The 20,395-nt window shown below is 42.9% G+C and overlaps 1 protein-coding gene across 1 annotated transcript; it reads left to right on the top strand.

Moving 5' to 3' along the window:
- Window positions 1–14,686: 14,686 nt before the first annotated feature.
- On the top strand, window positions 14,687–18,884 carry lov (BTB/POZ domain-containing jim lovell protein). The gene is made up of 2 exons (XM_014352833.2): window positions 14,687–14,991; window positions 16,033–18,884. Exons 1-2 carry the CDS (start codon window positions 14,774–14,776, stop codon window positions 18,353–18,355), a joined length of 2,541 nt encoding a protein of 846 aa, XP_014208319.2. The 5' UTR covers window positions 14,687–14,773; the 3' UTR covers window positions 18,356–18,884.
- Window positions 18,885–20,395: the final 1,511 nt, after the last annotated feature.

Genomic DNA, 20,395 nt, shown 5'->3' on the forward strand with positions numbered 1-20,395 from the left:
AATAATATTCATGACACTTTGACGAGAATTTGCAATCTTGGAGCAATCGTATTTATTTAAGTAATAGCGTAGTAACAAAAGGAAAGAGCATGTATCAAGCAAATGATTGTTTTAAAATCAAAGTTCTTGAAAAAACCCCCAATGGTGAAGAGCAGGGCGGTGGGAGTTACAAATATCAACAGAGCAAAGTTTACCTTATAATAAAGTTTGCATTGTTTCAATCGAAATATTTATTTCTTTGATTAAAAGTTAAATTGCAATAAGGGAACATTGTACTCTCCAACGAATCCTGAAATACACAGGTAGGTACTACGACTTTTAATTGATGCAAGCAAATTTAAAGTATCACCATTCCAATTGAAACTTTTAATGCCATCGGTTGTACGAACCACTTACACTTTTTTCCCAGCGTGAAAACTCCGTTCATTATGATTTACAATGACGATATTATTTATGCGCAACAGAGTTTTCAAGTACGAAAGACAAAGTATGCTGAGTGAGATACGTTAGCTCGAAGTACCTCAATATTGATTTGTTTATTTATTGCAAAGATTGTAATTTTACTAAATTATCCAGCACCAAGCGATTGTTCGTGTTTTTTTACGATTGAATTATTAACTGGCTATGTAAAAATGGTTGTTGACCACATACATGTGAAGGTCACACATGTATCTATGGAAGTAGAAGGACAAATATTTCAATTACGCACATTGATGTACAAAAACGAAAAAAATATCAGAACTATACGTACCATTTTTAAAGGTTTCACCAAAATTCACTGTTAATTTTAAATTGTTTTTTCGCAATAGTGTGCGGAAAATGGGTGTTTTCCGCACTGGTATTAGTGTGGAAAATCGATTTTCCCACATTGTGTGCGACAAAGGTGTGCGGCAAACGTTTTTCCGCACACTGTGCGGAAAAGGTGTGTGGCAAAGGTTTTTGTCGCACAGTGTGTGGAAAAAGTGTGCGGCAAAGGTTTTTGCCGCACAGTGTGCGGAAAAGGTGTGTGGAAAAGGTTTTGCCACACACCGGAAAAAATTTTGCTACACACTGGAAATCAAAATTCAAACCTATTTTGTACCTATTTTCCTCACACATTGCGAAAAAACTTGTACGCAACTCGTGCGGGACGATTTCCCGCACTCGTGTGATAGACTCGCACTCGTGGCCGGTGACGGTAACTCGTACCTTGCGATCACACTCGTGCTACGCACTCGTGTGCTCAACTGGTACTCGTTCCCGTCAACTCCGGCACTCGTGTGAGTCAATCACTACTCGTGCGGGAAATCGTCTTTTCCGCACTTGTTACGTAAATAACTATTGCTTTTTGAAAAATTACTAACTTTCTTTTGTTGTTGGAGAAATTAAATGCTTTGTATTTTTTAATATTTTTTGCAACAAAATAATGAAAAAGCATGTTTCAAAAAATCACCACACCGAAAAATATTATAGTTTCTTACTGTTTCTAAAAAATAATTTTTAAAACTCACTATAACAGCTCATCAAATTGTTCTCGCTTTTCTTTCAAGCAAAAACTAATTTCACAAAAAAAACACACGTCTTCATGATGGCCCATGATTCCGAATTATTATTTCTTGTGAAACATTCAAGGAAAACGGCCGCTTTCATCAAAAGAGATGCACCTTCGAAGGGCCGAAATTTACAACTCTGGGTGTACCCATACACGGGGCCCACAAGGGTTTGCAAGCCATAGCCTCGATACTTGTGTCTCCAAAGAAGACACCCGAGTCTCTCACGGATCGGCTCGGGGAGGACACTTTTACTACCTTTATCCGGTTATAGGTGCTCCTTACCAAAAAAAATCTTGTAAAAATTCCTCCTCCAAGCGCGGCGTCCCATCCCTACCGTGTGTATAAATTGTAAAAAATCTCCTGTAAAACTTTTTTCCCCACCCCAATGTGGGAACAGCTAAAAAAACCGCATCAGGATTCCCTAGATTTCTACAAATTTTTTTTTTTTTTTTTTTACAAGACACTCGTTTTCACACATCCGTCTTTTTCTCCATACTTGCGCAACGTGCATGAGAACTGCTTTGACAAAGTACAGACAACGGAACATCTCAGGCAACCTCCACAATCGTCCAAGCGACAAGGCGTCGCGCGAAAATCTCACCTCGACGCTGAAACACGCGCGCAAAATTTAACTCACGGAAGTGAAACTGCACGTGCGCATTTGTCCTCCACTGCTTTTCCTGGAAATCTCGAATCACCTATTGTCTCTGGATACCTAATTACAAACCTTTCTAGCTTCGCACAATTACGCTGTACTTATTATCAGCGCTACCTTTTGGATGAAAAAAAAAAAGAAAAAAAGAAAAAAAATCACACAAGTGACAAACAAGTGCACACACAGTCGTGTCCGAGGGGGGGGGGGGAGCAAAATAGAAAAACGACAGCAAGGACGGATGTCAAAGCGAAAAAAAACATATTTGTATTTGTATCGCAGTGGCGAGCAAGCGGAGGCGTGCACCTACGCCTGGATATGTGAGGTCCCGTGCATGCTCGTATCTCAGGTGTGTGTGCAGGTGTAGCCTCGAAACGGAGAATCGTAAAGGAAGAGGCCAGAGGGAGGGTAACGCACGGGGGTCAGGTAAATAATGACATCTCCCTCGTCTCGGCCCCGGAGATTTAGAAGGGCGAAGGTTTGTAAATCTGTCTAGCATGTGAATTTGCGTGTGAGCGTCTTCGAGCGCGTATATATGAGTACATTGATGCGAATTTCCAGGACGTGCCTCGAAAAACTTTTGCTAATCTTACTTATACCCTCCTGTCGTTCCCTCCCTCTCTCTCTTTTTTTTCCCCCCCTAAACAATGGCCGTACAAAACTTTGAATGAGTCGTAAAAGGTATATAACCGGTGTTCCCACGCAAGGCTCCCAAGTTTTTTTTTTTTTTTTTTTTTTTTGGAAAATTTTGTCTCATTTCATTTGTACCATAATAAACAGATATCATATAGTTATCGAAGTAGGAGCGGCGTTGGCTCAGTGGTAAGCGTGCTTGCTACTGATACAACGCTGTTCTAGGGGACGTGGGTTCGGTTCCCGGTGAGTGCAGATTTTTTCAAAAAACTGTTTTCACCGGAAAAAAGTTCCTATGTAACCTCGGCTGTTTCGGGGCGGGTTTTTCCGTGGAATTTTCCTTCAGAGTAATTCCAGGGTTTTTTCCTTGCTCCACAGGTCTTCGGGCTTGGGTGAATGCGAAACAGTGTTAGGGCCTAGTAGGTAGGGATTAGCCGGCCCGATGCCAGGCAGGGATCGCCGGCCTTACCGGCGAGGAGTGGCCCCTGAAACATGGGGCTTCTCCGGGGATGCTAATTAACCACCTGGATCCGATGCTTCGGACCCAGGCTACACAGTGGCGAGTTGACCCGATGCACTTCCCCCCGGTGCAGAGAGTGTCAGCTTAACTGACAAGGAGTTTTACACCGGAGATACTTCCACTGTGCCCATGGTATGATTTGTATGGTATCAATTAAAAAGAGAGGATTTAATGGGTGTGGCAATACACCCCCCACACATAGGTGGTGAGTGGGTGACCCCGGCGACTGGGCCAATAGGCTGTCGCGGTAACCCGATATAAAAAAAAAATAAAAAAAATATAGTTATCGGAGTTTGATGATTTTACTATTGTTGTTATTTTTTTTTTTTGACGTAGTCAAAAATTGTCTAGGTACGCCAATGTAAGTAGTTACGATTTCGTCGGTCGTTAAGTTGAGCCTTTTCTTGTTTCATCAGAAACATCATCATCGCAATACACTAACCATGGGATTTTCCAAATTTGAATGACCTGCATTTTTGACCTGTGGGAAACAATCATTTCAACTACCTTCAATCCGTTCATCACCAAAAAAATCAATTAGGCCCACCGTCGATGAATATACCTACCCATAAAACAAAACATCTGTAAATTATCCTTGGTTTACAATTTTCGAAGAAATTCTTGTTCGTAACATTTTTCCGATCCCTTAAACGACGGGCCTTTTAAATGGCCGTAATACCTCTAATATCCTAACGACTGCTTCTTGCTTGCTCCACGTTGCAGTGATAAAACACACAAATGAAACTTCATAGTTGGGACAGATTTTACTTTAAATTCAGTCAAATTTTAGTGCACACGATGTATCATCATCATCAAGCCATTCATCTGTTCACATTTTTTCTGAATTCGCAGTGCAGAGGGTCCAAAATAACGACAGTTCACTTTAATTTTGCAGTAAAACTATGAATATTCATTTCAGCGACGTGTATTTCGACGACAACGATATCTCAGTGCAGCGACTGTTCATTATTTCGACAGCCAATGACAAGGCAGTTCGCTTTGACTTTTCACTTATACTGCTCCGTGATTGGCTGTCGAAATAATGAACAGTCGCTGCACTGAGCTACCGTTGTCATGACTTGTAATCTTGTAAACCTCGTACATTGGCCCCAAAATAAATAGTTAAATTGTAAACGAGCAGGGGTTAAAACCAAGGGGTTTTCCAAATCAAGACACGTATCAATTTGAAATACGAAAGTAATTGCAGTATAGCGTAAATGTATTGTAATTAAAACATTTTTATGTAAAAAAGGGTCATTTGATTATAAATTTCAACGAAATAATTGCAACTTTGAAAAAAGATTCACCACATATAGCTTGTGACAATATCCGTACCAATGACCCTCGAACCCAATGGGATCCAACATCCACCGCGATCATTTTATTGTGCTCGGTATAAACCTCGGTATAAACGAGACGCATCGCAAGATGTACCTCCTCCCAACGCTGATGCAGTGATTGAAAAACACTGGTCGCATCGGACAATCATCCAAGGGTACTACCAAACCAGACCATTGGCCATTTTTCCATAAACTGGCGCCTCGGGTGACCAGCCCGATGTATGTACATGTATATAAATATACACATGCAGGTGCAATCAAGACACATCCCTCGGTACGCCCTTTCCCAGGATCGGCTAACCCTCGCCGCGTTCGAGAGATACTGCACACTGGACTTTTACCCATCTCTCTCCCTCTTTCCATGGGGTTGTAAAATTTCGTTGACAAGGCCAAGCACCGGCGATCATAAACGCCTGGGAGCATCGGCAGTCCGAAGGGGGTGGGCAAAGAAGCGAGTATTATACTTATCTTATATGACTCCGAGGAAACCGAGCGCACTGGACCCGTGTGCTCTTTCACCAGCTGCCCGCAGCTTCGAAGCTATACATATATATATATATATATTTGTCCCTCGCGAAGTAAAGTGAGAGAGGGAGAGATAGCGTATACAAACGCCTGGAGCTGCGCTGGCCTCGTCGGAGGAGAGCAGTGCGCCGCTCTCGTGTACGATCCAAGCCGAGTATACGGAGGGGGAAAGAAAAAGCAGGAGATCGAGAGCAGAAAGAAGGAGAAGGACGGAGTTGTCCGGTGGGTTGGTACTTGGCTCGGTTTACCCCGGGCTGGTGGTGGTGGAGGTGGCCGCCAAGGAGGTGGGACTCTCCTCTCCCATTCTTTCCGCGCTCCGATGTCTCTCTCCTCTCTTTATCTTGGCTGCTCGTCCTATCGCGCAACACCTGCGCACACCTTTTAACAACATCAATATATATCTACTTGTGCGTGTGTGTGTGTGTGTGTGTGTGTGTATCGGTGCGTGCGAGCAATCATCGTCGCTTCCGTTTCGCGGCGACTCGAGCAAGTGACGATGGGCGCCCGCGACGTTAAGTTTTACACGGCAGACATCTGCCGGCGAGCGTGGTCGGAGCTACCGGCTCGCCAAACAGCTCCTTCTTCTCCGCTTTGGTGATTTTTTTCTTTTTATTTTTTTTTTTTTTTTTTACGCCACGAGAAAGGGAGACGTCTAAGCGCGGCTTTTTATGCACATGTCCTAATGTCTCTAGGAAAATGTGATGTAACACCGCAAATGAGAATGTGCCCCAATCTCTCCACCGTTTATCAAATCCCCCCAGGTAGCAGGAGCGTGTACGAACATGAATATGAGGTGCAAATAAGGGATGATGGGGTGTAAAACGAAACATGCCCCAAATGGCAAATGGAAAAGCATCATTATTGGTGTGATTGGGGTAAAAAGACACATGCATGTGCTGTGCGGTAGGCGTCGAAACTCTTGCTCATTCTCATATTATGTGAGTTTCGTGCGCGTGTCGCAGATAGATAATTCATCGGCAATTCAGTGAGCTTTTCTCAATGTGCACGTCGTGCAGTGAGTTTTTGCTCAAGTTTTTTTTTCCGGTGATTATCAAAAGTGTGTTGGTGTTTTACCTCAAGGAAGTCACATGCCATCGGGAACACGAAAGTAAGTTTTTTTACGAAAGTTGCGAAGAAGTGTATTCAACTTTTTATGATGATACCTATGTACATGTTCTATGGGAGCTAGCACAACTAGGGTTAACATCTACTGGAGAGCTTTTTTTTGCTTATTTTTTTATGAATATGGGGATGGATATGGGTTTATTCATACAAAGTGTACAAAAATTAACTTGCATTTAAATAAATTTTTTTTTTTCATTGTTTTTAAATAATTTTGTTCACAATCTGGGAATTATTTAAAAAAAAGTATTTAAACACAATTTAAAGGTGTAAAATTGATGTTACTTTTCGTTCAGGTTACAAAATTACAGCAGCATCATACTACATCATACAATAAAAACATTTTGACAGGAATTGCCGACACAGCTAATTCACTATATATTATATATATTAATTCATCCGAAATCCAAGTTTAGAGACTGATATAGTACGAATAAAATACAGTGAAAATATGAAACAATAGTTTGTATGGTCGTACTGCACGTTTCAAGCCATTCAAAATATTCAAGTAACAATTTGTATCATTTACATAAAGGATTTAGATTTTAGAATTCATATTGTTTTATCATCGGTACTATTGTTTCAAACTTTTTTCGTAACCTATAATGTCCGTTATACAACTAGAACTTACTAGTGTTTCTTTCCAAAACTGCAAATGCAAAATTGTACACATCTTAATTTATGAAAATTCTTAGGAATCAAACTATAAAAATTTTTAAAAAAACTTTGGAGTGAAGAGGTAATGCACAAGTCATGCATGTACATATGCGTCCAGATCAGTACTACTGCTATAAAATTTATGACTATTGAAATTTAATTTGAATGGCCAAGTTCAAGTAATAGTATAACCAAGAAAATGTAATACTAGATAAATGTATTTTACAAAGGGAGGATATTACTATAGGGTTTGCGTGACATGTAAGAGTCTTTTTCTGTCCTCCCATTTACGGATTATACTATTATGATGTATACTGATTTTATTACACCTTTTACTAAAGTTGAAGAATTATTATTTATTTTGAGAAAAAAATTTTAAAGTACAAATATATCAAGCAGTTAAAAAATGATACTTTATAATACAACCCTTTATGTGCGTGTATTCAGGCGAATACTGTATATTTTACTGTACACCAGAAACCACTAAACCACTTAAACTCAGAGGTGTGTTTTAAGCTTTAACAATTACCTTTGTAAAATTAGAGTTAAACTTTCACCTAAAAATCACTTTTGCTTTAAATACATGAAAAATATTTTATACATCACTCACTAGACTCTGAAAAACAACCCTCAATGTTGTACTGTGAAAAGTTGGGTATTACTAAACACAAAGTTGAAGGTACAACGAAACCTCCAAAAACTAATGAATGAAATTTGGAACTCAAATGGTCGATAATGGTTTTGCCATTCTCACCCATCAGACAAATTAACAAATTGTCAACGAAAAGTCATTGATCACTGTTTGAAACCTTCCTACTTTAAGTTAAAAAAAAATGCGTCAGGTCAACTGTAAACATAAAAAATGATTAAAATTTTATAAATCCATTGTTTTACTGATTCCATTGTAACTCAGTTCAGAGTCAAGTCAAACGCTCACTAGAAGAAAATGACCATTTGTGATTGCTCTTTAATTTCGAAACAACTAAGTACGGTCCCCAACCCAGCACCAATATTTCCGAATTTAATAAAACCAAGGGTCAATCACTCGATTTCGCCGAAAAAATCAAAAGCTCCGCAAGTGGAAGGCAACAAATGATAAAAAGACAGGCAAGCACGAGGCGAAATGAATCACGCCTGCAATTTCACGCACGAAGCGTCCGCAAAAATTTGCATAGCACCCGCTCACGCTCATATATGCACGCACGAGCACAGAGAAAGAGTTGGGAGAGATGCTATCTCATAACAGATAGCTGCTGTATGAACCACGCAGAGCGCAGAGCTCCGTTGGCGTTGACTAGAGGCTCTCCGTTGTGGGAAAGCTACGCTCCCACTTTTGGTACGGTAGCAGCGCCAGCTTAGTGAGAGTGCTTCTGCCATGTAAGGAGTCTCAGATATTTAGTACAGTAACTGCACCATACGGGGCAACAGCGCTACTGCATGAGTGGGGCAGTAGCTCTCCCACTTTTGAGGGCAGCCACGGTACGCTATGGGAGAGGTGCTCTCCGAAAAGTAGGAAAGCACTAAAACCATAGAGATATTAGAATAGAGTGCGCAAGATATGCTGCTGCCAGTAAGTTAGCCCGTCAGACGGTGCGAGAGAGACAGATGCGAGAATCTCTCTCCGTCTCTCTCTAGCCGATCGCTGTGATTGGCTCTACTCCCTCTCCAAGCGCTGAATGGCTGGAAAACAGAGAGAGACGGAGGGAAATTCTCGCATCTGTCTCTCTCGCACCGTCTGACGCAGTTTTCAGGCATTAGCGCACTCTATTCTAATATCTCTATGACTGAAACCAATGTGAGAGAACGCTGCTGTATTACCACGCGCACAGCACCTCCACCAACTCTTTCTCCGTGAGGTATGCGAAGGGGTTGATCCCCAAAACACTTTGCGCAAGTGTATATACATATATATGGTACACAGGGGACAAGAAAGTTGAAGTTTGGACTTGGGTACCCTTACCATCTGTAGATATATGTGATACAAATGCCACATGGTGATTACTCATGGGCACAGTGGCAAGGTGGGCACACAGGGGGATGGATTTATTTCACACGTATGCACGCGTGCTGAAGAGTACACGCCACCGGTTAGTGGGCGTACAGTGAAAAACGAGGAGGAGTAAGGCGTCGCGGCGCCTTGGGGAGGGCAAGCGAGCACAAGACGTTGGCATGTGTGTATATATAGGGGTAAATGACCCAATTACTGCGCAGGCACCAATTACTGCGCACTCGACGGTAACTGAAAATAAGAAAAACATATACTGAAAATTTTGGGTGCTTGGATATTGTAACACGTACGGACATTAATAACGTTCAATCCAGAATCATACTTTACATCATGACATTTATAATTGTTTAATTGTGATTGGTGCGCAGCAATTGGGTCTAGGGCTTCAGCATGAAAACCTTATGGGAGATACCCGCGCAGTAATTGGGGGAACAACCGTGCGCAGTAATACCAGCAAGTGATATCAGCACTAAAACAATAATTAAAAAAATAATTAAAAATTAAAAAAAAAAAAAGATACTTAACAGAAAAATGTTTGTCGTTTCAATCGCACAAGATGCTGCAGATTAAGATTAAGTAAAACTGGTTCAATTTACATCGAAAAACATTGAGAAATGAGAAATTTAGTACAATCAAAAATTTCAGTGCGCAGTAATTGGGTCATTTACCCCTACATGAGGGGGAGCAGCCAAGGAGTCGAGAGAGAAAGAGAGAGAGCGAGGGAGGCAGGCGCTAGAGCGATGGAGGGGAAGGGACGAAATAGAGCGAGGTAGGGAGGGAAAGCCAAAGAGGGGCGGTCGACGTCACGGGCGCATTCACTCACCGGGCGCCGCAAGCCTCGCGCACGCACGTACGGTGTTAGTCTTACTACACACACTCCACGGAGCGGCTGCTGCTGTGCTGCCGTTGCTCCACCGGACGGACGTTGCACGGGGCAGCATCCGTTTAAAGTCTCGTTATTGTTTTTTTTTATCTTGTATATTATTTGTGTAGGCTCGAGTACGAGCAGAGTACCGAGCGCCGATCGCTATTGTCTACTGGCGAATGTTTTTTTTGAGTTTTTTTTCTTTGCTTCTTTGTTTTTTCTTGACAAAAATTTAAAAAAAAATACAAGAAAAAGTAGTTTTGGTGGTTTGTCTTTATCTGCAAGTGTGTCCACGACAAGTTCGCACTGATTGTACACACCACTGCCACGACGACACTGGAAAATCGGTGGATCGCACGCACATGTAAAATCGCACGGATGCAGATTGCGATCGGAGGTCGTCGAAATGTGCGTCAAAATCGTAGCGATACTGACTGCTCGCTTAGTGGCTAGTTTCGGGACGTGAAAAGTGATCGAATGGAGCACGAGGTGCGACAGTGTGATCGTTTTCGTTTGTGATACTTTTTATTTTATTTTTTTTTTTCATTTGTTTATTTGTCCGAGTAAAAAAGGAAAACGAAAGAAAAAGTGTGTAGTTTGGTTGTTGTTTTTTTCTTTTGGAACTTATGATTTTGCGAGACACGTGCGAAGCAGACAACACGTGAGGTGCAGCGGGGGCTGTATGAAGATGCGCCCGACAAGCGCTGACCGATGCAGCCGATAACAGTGAGTTTTAGAGATTATATACTTGCTTGCTTGGCGCTCATTTAGCCGTGATAGGTTGTCCTGTGGTGATGGTACATGACATGAATCGGGATCGTTGTGTAGAAATCGGTACGACAAGGCGTTGCTTTTTTTTTTTTTTTTTTTAGATTAACCGATAAGAGATAACGAATTGGGAACTTTGAGCGAAATATCCACAGGTTTACTCTTTGTTTACATTGACTTTATTGTTCTTGTGTCAAGCAGTCGACTAAATATTTACAATTCGTACGAAAATATTGATCAAATCACATTTCATTTAACTCAAACACAACGATTGTTATTGTGGACTTCAAGCTGAGCAATCATTGCATTATGAAAAATTTGAATCACACAAGTATACCAAATAATACACAAAGCGCGTATCACAGTTCAAACAAAATCGGTGCAATATATATTGTAAGTCATAATGATTTCTACTGGGTGATGAAAGAAAAATAAGTTATCGTACAGTAGATTCAAGTAAATCTTCTACAAATCCACACATCGGTATTAAAAAACCGATTAATTTCACAGACTCTCAGTAAAAAAGAAAGCGACGTCACGGAATAGCCTTTTATTAAAAATTCATGGCAAAGTACCTGATCCCCGAAGAAAAATCGTTCGGTGGGCTCGATCGCCAAAGAATCAGCTGATCCTCAAACGCGGAGCCAATGGAGGTGGCGAGCCATCACGCACTTTCCCCTCTGTCTCTCGCTACCCCTCGGCGCACCTATACTCCTCGTTTTGGCGCGCTACGTGGTCCCAGCATCCCCGCACGTGACAGCGGCACCCGTCGCGGCAGTATCGCGTTACGCGAAATCGGAAAGAAGAAAAGAAAGATGATACATGTATGCTGTATACAATCGGACAGATCGAGTTTCTCGAGGCTGCGGCGAGAGCACAAACGTAAACGCGTAATATTTGTCGCGAGTGATACAGATGTACGAGTACACGGGATGAGGAAACGCGAGACGACGGGGCTTATTATGCCACCCCAGGGGATCAATCGGGCAGCGTATACATAGTAGATTTGTGCGTTGTAACTCGTAAGAGTTGGCGAGTGTGTATTTTTTCACTAACGGGAGGAGAGCTGTTCGGGTTTCCCCGATGCTGGAGATTTCCAATCAACTCGTAAACATGACACTGGCATTATAGACACATCTATATACGCGTTATCGTGTACAAAAACCGATCCCCCGAGACTGGAGTTTATTAATTTGATCAAATGCATCGTACCTGCGTGCAATTCAATGCACAGCGATACGCGTTGGAAAAATCCAGGGGACAAAGTTGCGCGTTTTTTGTTCCCCCCCGACGCGTTGAAACTTTCGTGTGCACGCGGCTTATGTACGTTTGCGCTTGTTTATCTATTACCGAAGCTGCTAACGAGCGAGGCTTCATTAAAACGCGCGTTTTTTCGTCCCTGTCGGCGTGGCGTCGATTGAACTTGAGATTTCAAAAAAAAAAAAAAAAAAACAATCCCTCACTTTCCCCTTTTCGTGATGAGTTACGAAAGCTCGACTTGCACGCGCGTCATCCAAAAGTGTACCCGTGTGTGGTGCCGTACGCCGAGCTTTTTTTTTTATTTGAGCGCTGGATGCGTCCACGTGTCAGTTTGACAACAAAGTTCGACGACTCTGAGCTTACGCAAAAGCGGGGGTGTGTGTTGAGAAGAGAGAGAACACAAAATCCTTTTTTTTTTTTTTTTTTTTTTTTTTTTTCAATACCAACGTGCATGAATACTTAGCTTTTTCACCTAATTAGAGATGAACATTCTGTAAATTTTTTCGGGATGTTTGAGCTGGTTAATCATGTGTCTGATAATTTTTTTACTCAGTCTACTCTGAAAATATTACATTCTCATTTGGTGTATCGATTACTATATTGCGCGATAAATTACTTAAAAGAGGCTTAAGACTCACATTCGAGGTTGACCGTAGCATATTAAACTTTGTAAATGTTATGAGAGGATACACTATGACAGTTCAGCAATTTACGTTCATTTATAATGACTGATGGGTAATCATGGCAAGACTGTAAAAAAGTTAACAATTTTTTTAAGAATTAGATATTGAACAATTATAATTACCATGAAAACAAAGATGAATATTAGTCGATAGTCTTGGTGGGAGCTGAAGCAAAAATTGTACAGTAAAAATATTCAATTGTATATTTTATCAGCAATGAGGTTTTACTTTTGGAGCTGTCAAAATTTTCATTGATACAAACCATGATTTTCAATTCTCATCGTGTGGGTGCGAACTTATTATTTTTACAACTAATACGATGAATTATAATTATCGGCGTGAATAATTGGTCAGTAAAAAAAGGCGATTAAAAATTGCAGCGATCTAGTGGGCATAAAAAAAAAAAACATTCACGATGTTTTTTCCGAGAACGGCGGTAAAATTATTTTACGCGAATTCCAGAAATTACATTGACATTTGTGCGACCACATACGCATATACATACACACCGGATGCATGAGAATCTGAAAAGAAACTCATTAAAATGTAAAAATATTTCGCAGCATTGTTAAAAAAAAGCCAACAACGATAATTAACATTAAAAGTACAGTGGCTTACAGCGTATTCAAGTTTATTTCATGTAAGACGAAGGATTTGCTCGTATAATAAATAATTTAGAAATTATGTAGCAGACTGTGACATAAAATTGTGTTAAAATATTCTGTCACGTAAAATTCCATGAAATTTCTATCTAGATATCTTTGATTTTTCGCAATATTACTTAAATAACTACAAGTAATTGTACAATCCATACGTTCAAGTCACCTTCATCCATCGTAAGCCCACAACAAATCACAAGTCCATAATGCCTTTCTTACTACACGACATTAGTAGTAATGACATTGCGCGTTATTTTTTGTAAAAGTGAAAATACATAAAAATTACATACGATCAATAACAATGTAAATTAGCGAATTTCCAAACCCCCACCCTCGTTTCACACCACGTGACTCTGCATGAACCAACAAAATCCTCATAAATGAGATTTCACCCACCCCCGAATCAAGTTCAAAGCACTCAAGACTGCACACGTGTCGGAGAAAACACAACTACACGACTGCGATGAAATTCCTCCTCTCGCTTGTACCTATATCCAATGTAGCCCAGCAAAAACTACCAGCAAGTATGGACATCATCCCAATGATCGTCCTAAGCGCCGTTGCCCAAGTTTTCCGCGTTTCGGAGCGACGATAGTCCCACACTGGCACATATATGATACAACCCAACTCACCTCTCTCTCTCTCTAGCTTCGGAGCGATATTCCGCTCCCTCCCTGTGCCCACGGCGAAATATAAACGCTCTCGCTTTCACTCGCCAGCGCGCGCGCGTGCACTTTCGACGACGATCTCTTCATCCCCCTTTTGGCTTCCCTCGATCCCCCCTCCCCCCCTCCCCCTCTCCCGTGACTTTGTGTGCCTCGTACCCGCGAAAATTGACACTCGGCGCACCTGTAATTACGATCCGTTAAATCATCGCCGCGGCGCACTTTGTCTATTGTCTCTCTGAATATACACCCGTGCTGACGCAAGCCTTTAATTTTTCGCACCTCGAGGAAACTATCTCCCCTCATCGCCAGCGCGATGCTACATTCAAGATTTACGTGTTCCTCGTTCTTTCGCGCTCTTCGAGCCACACGGTGCTGCGGCTGCTGTGTATTATTATTAAAGCTTGCCGCTTGGTAACATTGGGGTGTAGTTTTTATGATTACTATTGTTATTTCGATGTTATCATTGGTGGTTTGATTCATTTTATTTCTTCTTTGGTTTAAGATTAATAAGACTTTTTGTTTCACGTAACTTGAAATCATAAAATATTGTGTACAAAGTGTTAATCACGTATGATACACTAATAAGTTAGATGAACGAAACGATTTGTTCGCAGAAGGTCGATGTTAATTACGACTCGGAAGAAGAAATCGGTGGGCTAAAAGTACGACGGGTGGGCGAGATCAACAAAAATCGCGCGGCCCAGCGAAGAAGAAGGAGGAGGAGGAGAGGATGCCGATGGCGGTGGACGGCTAAACAATCGACATCGAAGTGAAGATAAAATAAGAAGAAGAAGAAGAAGAAGAAAAAAAGAATTAAACGAAAATTAATAATAATAAGAAAACGGAGAGAAAAGTAGTCGGGCCAAAGTGTGGCCCGCACGATGTTCGAGCAGCCGAGTCTCAGCATGAGAACCGGTAGTCCCGACGAGGACAGCGCTGCCAACGAGCTGGACAACTACTCGCTCAAGTGGAACAACCACTCGGCCAACTTCGTTCAGTCCTTCGAGGAGCAGTTTCGTCACGATTCCTACGTCGACGTGACTCTTGTTTGCCTAGACGGCATCATCAAGGCCCACAAAATCGTCCTCAGCACCTGCAGGTCGGTGGTTTTATGCTTTTTTTTTTTACAAAGCTTTCGTGTGAATGAACGTGTTTTTTTTCATTCATCTCCATTAATAATATGAATAGACAATTGAATTAAGGTAGTTGTGGGTCACGTGTGAATAATGACAAAATGATAGGGAAATACTAAAAAATATACTAAAAAAAGATACCTAAAGGCTCATGACTCTAGTATCAAATCTACATGCATTATGATAGTGTAATGTATAAGCAGATTTTTATTTATTCATATATTTGGGGCTTAACTGTATTTGTCCTTTTACTAAGCTACCCTGAATTGTTAATGGTCATGCTACAAATGATCCGTTTCTTTTCAATCAGTCGTTTGCGAACGGTACTTTTTTGTTCTAGAGTCAAGTTTCCCCCCGTTTTTAGCTGAAAAATCCGAGTTGTCTTCTTTTTGTCTGTGGTTAAAAATGTTTAATTTTATCGACATAACTAACTTGCAGAGTCTAGTGCCTCGTTTTTTTTCTCAGGCAGAGAAAATTTGGTCTTTTGAAGCCTTTTGTCTAAACTTCCCTCGTCAAATCTTTAATAATTTTGTGTTTTTAACTGCCCTTCAATTATGTACTTTAACATTTATAATATGTTGCTATCAGGTGCCAGTGTTGTCTCTTATTTTTTTATTTTTCGTCCCCCACCCTTTGTTATTCCAATATTTTTCGTTTCAACATTTGTATATAATTGTTACAAAAATCAATTTCTCAATACTCTTTTAAAGCTCTATTACTCTCTTACTCTATTTTTAACTCTTGGTATCTTTTATTTTAAACAAAGATTGGGCCATGTAAATATTTAATGTCAGAATGGATACGGTCTTTCACTTAAATTCTTATTTTCCACAATTTTGGTAACAAAAGCCCGGATCCTTGTACTCTGAATTTACAACTTCAATATCCTTTTTTTTTTTTTTTTTTTTTTTTTTATTGAACGTCCATTTTTAATTTTCTTTCCTCAACCCTTTCCATGTGAAAATCTTGATTGTTTTGTTAAAGAAACGCTTGTATATCTGTTGCAGTCCATTTTTTGCGCGCATCTTTGCTGAATACGAATCCGACGAGCACGCGATGGTTGTGCTCAAAGACTTCAGCAAAGAGGACCTGAGCATCATCGCGTCATTCATGTACCGAGGCGAGGTGTTTGTCAACTGCGAAAACATGGCCTCAATCCTGGCGATCGCAAAGAATCTCGAGGTCAAGGGCCTCGTGCGCCTGATAAACGAGCACCTGGCTAGGCTCAATGGCCCAGTGACCATTGGATCCCCGGAACCACTGAACGCAGCCTCCCCGACGGAAGCCAAGGAGGAGCACACGAGCGAGATCAAAAAAATGGACGAGGACGGCGCGATCGACTCCTCCGACGGCTCGAGTCCCCTCCAATTGACCACGCGTGACGCGCATGCGAGCCCCAGGGACCAGCAAACAGCGTCACTCCCAAGGCCTGGTACCAATCACCACCACCACCATCACCACAGCAGTTCCGAGAACGTCGCTGCGAATCTAATGCCCAGGCGCAAACAGGCCCGACCGAGGAGGCGCTCCGGTGAGGACGGGCCTCAGGACCTGAGCAGCTCGAAGCACGTGGTCAGCCTCGAGGTCGGCCATCTCGGTTTGAACCACCATCAGCAAAGCCCCCAAAGAAGCAGCCCGGACCAGTCCAGGCATCGCTCGAGTCCGATCGGCCAACAACACCTATCCGAGGATATGGAAGAGGAGGCCGAGAACCTTTCGATGAACAGGGACTCGGGACGATCACGCTCCTCGTCGAGGTCTGCCCAGCCCACGGTCAAGTCAGAGGGTGAGGAGCCACGCAGCTGTCCGAGCACGCCCCGCACGGCTCACCAGCCCCACCCGAGCCCGAGCTTCGAATACCCCGCGAGCGGACTGCAGACCAGCGCAGCTGGAGTCCCACTCTCGCCACCGATGCACCACCCCAACGAGTACCTGAACAGCATAAACCAGCTGGTGTCCCAGTGGAGCCCAGCCCAGTCGCAGGGCCACCACCATCACCACCACCATCAGCAGCAGCAGCAGCAGCACCAACACATGAGTGGCGTCCATCCACGCCACCCGAGTGACGCCCCTGCAGGCCAGCAACAGCAGCAACCGCCCCAACCACAACAGCCTCGGACGGCTGCCCAGCCCTACTCGGCTAGTGCGGGCTACCCGGGCGCCTCACCGCCCCTCGTGCCCCTGCCTACGCCCTACGTGGATGGGCTCAGCCAACAACCCGTGTTCTTTCATCCCGGCGTACCGGAGAACTTTATCCAGAGCTTGTACGCCGTCGGTCCGCAGGGTCAGGCCCAGCTGCAGCTAGCCACGCCCCAGGGAGCGGCTCAGATGGTGACGCCGAGTATTCTCAGCGAGCAGGAGCAACCGATCTCCGGAACACCGAGCCGTAGGCCGAAAAAGTCGGGCCGTCGGCGGCACAGCGAGGGTTACGCCCGCCGCTGGCACGCCGAGCAGTCCGAGCTGGACGCTGCAGGTGGTGGGCACGCGCGCCGCGCCAAAGGCCAACACAGCGCCCCCCGTGGCGGCCCACCGCGCTGCTGGACCAACTACGATCTTTGCAACGCCTTGAGGCACGTCTGGGGCAAGAAGATGACCACTAGCCAGGCCAGCCGGACCTTCAGCATACCCTACAACAGCCTGCTCATGTACGTGCGCGGCAAGTACGGCAAGAGCCTCAGGCTGGACGAGCTCAGGGATCTCATCGAGCTCGAGAACAACAACAACGTCAACCTCCAGCGCGCCCAGCAACACCAACAGCCACACCACCATCCGCACCAGCAGCAGCAACAGATCAACGGCAAGCGTTCGCACGCCAGGGCTGGACGGGCGCACGCTCCTTCGCCACCCCCCGCTCCTTCGGTGCAGCAGCAGCACCAGGTCGGTGCCCCAGCGACTACCCCGACCTCGGTGCCTCCGGCCGCGCATCCCTTCTATTTTCCGCCCGAGTTCGCCAACTACCACGTGCCGATGATGCAACACCTGATCCAGCAGCACCAGCAGCAACAGCAGCAGGCCGACTGCGAGCTGGGCCGCCGGTCGCGGCGGGTCTCGCGCTCGCACAGTCGTTCGCGTAGTCGGTCGCGGCCCCGCAGCAATGGCCACCTGCTCCCCACGTCGGCGCCACCGGCAAGGACATCGTCGACGCCCTCGGCGCAGCACTCGCAGCACCCCCAGCGGCCGTCCAGCCGGTCGAGCAACTCGAGCGACCGCTCGCCCCTTGCCCTCTCGCTGACGAGGCCGCACCTTCTGGTGCAGCATCAGCACCAGGAAGGGATCAGCGCCGAGGAGGAGCAGCTGCTGCGCCGGCGAATTTGCGAGCAGCTCGATTGAGACTGGCTACCGCCGCAAGGGCGGGACCACGAGCTGCAACGGCACCAGATCGGCGCTAACGACGACAAGGAGGAGCTGCAACTGGTGGCGGAGACGGAGGTCGCCGAGGCTGCCGATTACACGACAAGACTGAAATCGCATCGCCAGGGTAACAAGCACGACGATCTTCTTACACCCGAGGCCCTGCTCTATTATTACTATTAGGCTTATCGCTATATTGTATACTTCATTCATTGATTACTTACGTATGGTATTTTTAATCATCATTATTATCATTATTGGCGCGACCGTTAATTTTTTTTTTTGTGTTTTGTACATTCGTCCATTATTATGCGTATTATTACTTTTATGGACCCCGTCTGGCGATCGTGGTTTTTTTATTTTTTAATACACGCGTTTTTTTTTTTCGTTCTCATGTCACGGCGGAGGAGGCACGGCACTTTTTCTCGAAATTCGGTTTTAGTCCGTGCTTCTTCAGGACGTGTATGGATTTTATTTTGTACATGTTTTCTGCTTCCATGGGATCGATTTATCTTTTAAGCCTTGTTTTTAGTCGTATGAAGCTCACACGTACACATGATGAATAAAAAAAAAAAAAAAAAAAAAAAAAAGGGAAAAAAGCAAATAGAAGGAAGAAAACTCGCCCCGATTATTCTCCGTCGACTGCATATACTTGAAAATATTTACTCAGCGCAACCTCGAACCGCAAAAACGAGCGTGACTCCCGATCGCCGAGCGAATTTTTACATTTTTTACACTATACTATGATAATAATAATAATAGTAATAATAATATCGATGATAATAATAATATTAATAATATGGTCCTCTATTGAGGTGCAACTTGTTGACTGACAAGCTTTTTAACCGGTGTTGATACGCTGATTTGTTTGAATGCTCTTTATATACACTGACACTATTTTCTTACGACTTTTACAGGGGAACAATGTTTCGCGTCTGGAGTCTCGCTCGTACTATATACATATACAGGATTATAATTATAATAATGATAATAACACAGAGAAAAAAAAAATAACCTATACAAACCGATGCATAAGCAGCTTCACAGTGTCAAGCGAAAATAGTTCCTGCAATACTTAAACTGATCAGATTATACCAAATAGTTTAATTTAATGATCGACGAGACACACAATATGAGGAAGGATAGGGGCTAGGGAATGAGGGGGGAGCGAGACAATATTACCTACATTGCGCACATTTGTCGCTACTTTCTATGATGATGACTCGCGAAAAGTCCCGATGACGTTTCTATTTTAAACTGTGTAAGGAGGGGGAAAAAATCGGTTCTGTTATCGTTTTGTTTAAGCGTACCTGATTGTAGGGATTTGTTGAAAAAAAAGTAAATTCTTACCAACTAAGTGGTGTTGCATGATCTAGTAATTTTCTGCCGAAGAAACAATTCAGTTTATGAAAAATGTGTTGTTTTATTTATCATTATATTTATAAAAAAAAAACTAAGTACTTAACTAAAAATTTTTTTGGCTCTAATTATACGTATCAGCTGGCATTGGGAAAAGTTTTCTGTTCATAATCTAAAAACTTTTAAGTGAAATTATTAATCTATTGTGGATGGAGGAAAGATCATGACTGTTACACAGCTTAGTTGGTCCAATTTAAAGTGATCAGTACAATACTTTTGTTTGTTGAATTGTTATTGATTAAATAAAACTGTTTTTTATTCGGTAAAACTTTTCTTAAAGTAGTAAAAAAAATAACACAAAATAATTTTTAATTACATAGTTTGCTGGATTCTGACACTAAAAGTGCAATATGATGATCAATCAAAGGTCATTGGATTGCTGTTCTTTACATATATTGTTTTGATTTGTTTATGACAGAGGGACTGGTGCAATAAATCCGCGAGCTAAAATCGTGAAATGCGCGCTCCATTCTATGAAAAAAAACGACGGAAATTTTTTTTTTTTTTTAATCATAAATAAATTAAACTTTTGGCATTGAATTTTTCGGTTCTCTCTTTTCAAACATAGTGTACAAGGCGTGCAAATTCGGGAGGAAAAAT

The sequence above is a fragment of the Copidosoma floridanum genome, unplaced genomic scaffold (assembly GCF_036245765.1).
Source record: "Copidosoma floridanum isolate Cflo_tuat_1 unplaced genomic scaffold, Cflo_Japanese_pri ptg000019l, whole genome shotgun sequence".
Lineage (NCBI taxonomy): Eukaryota > Metazoa > Arthropoda > Insecta > Hymenoptera > Encyrtidae > Copidosoma > Copidosoma floridanum.

What these genes read in the sequence shown, in the direction of transcription:
- lov (XM_014352833.2), top strand. Translation starts at nt 14,774, where the DNA reads ATGTTCGAGCAGCCGAGTCTCAGCATGAGAACCGGTAGTCCCGACGAG. An exon ending in ATCGTCCTCAGCACCTGCAG is followed by an intron (nt 14,992 to 16,032) that starts GTCGGTGGTTTT and finishes TATCTGTTGCAG; the next exon opens with TCCATTTTTTGCGCGCATCT.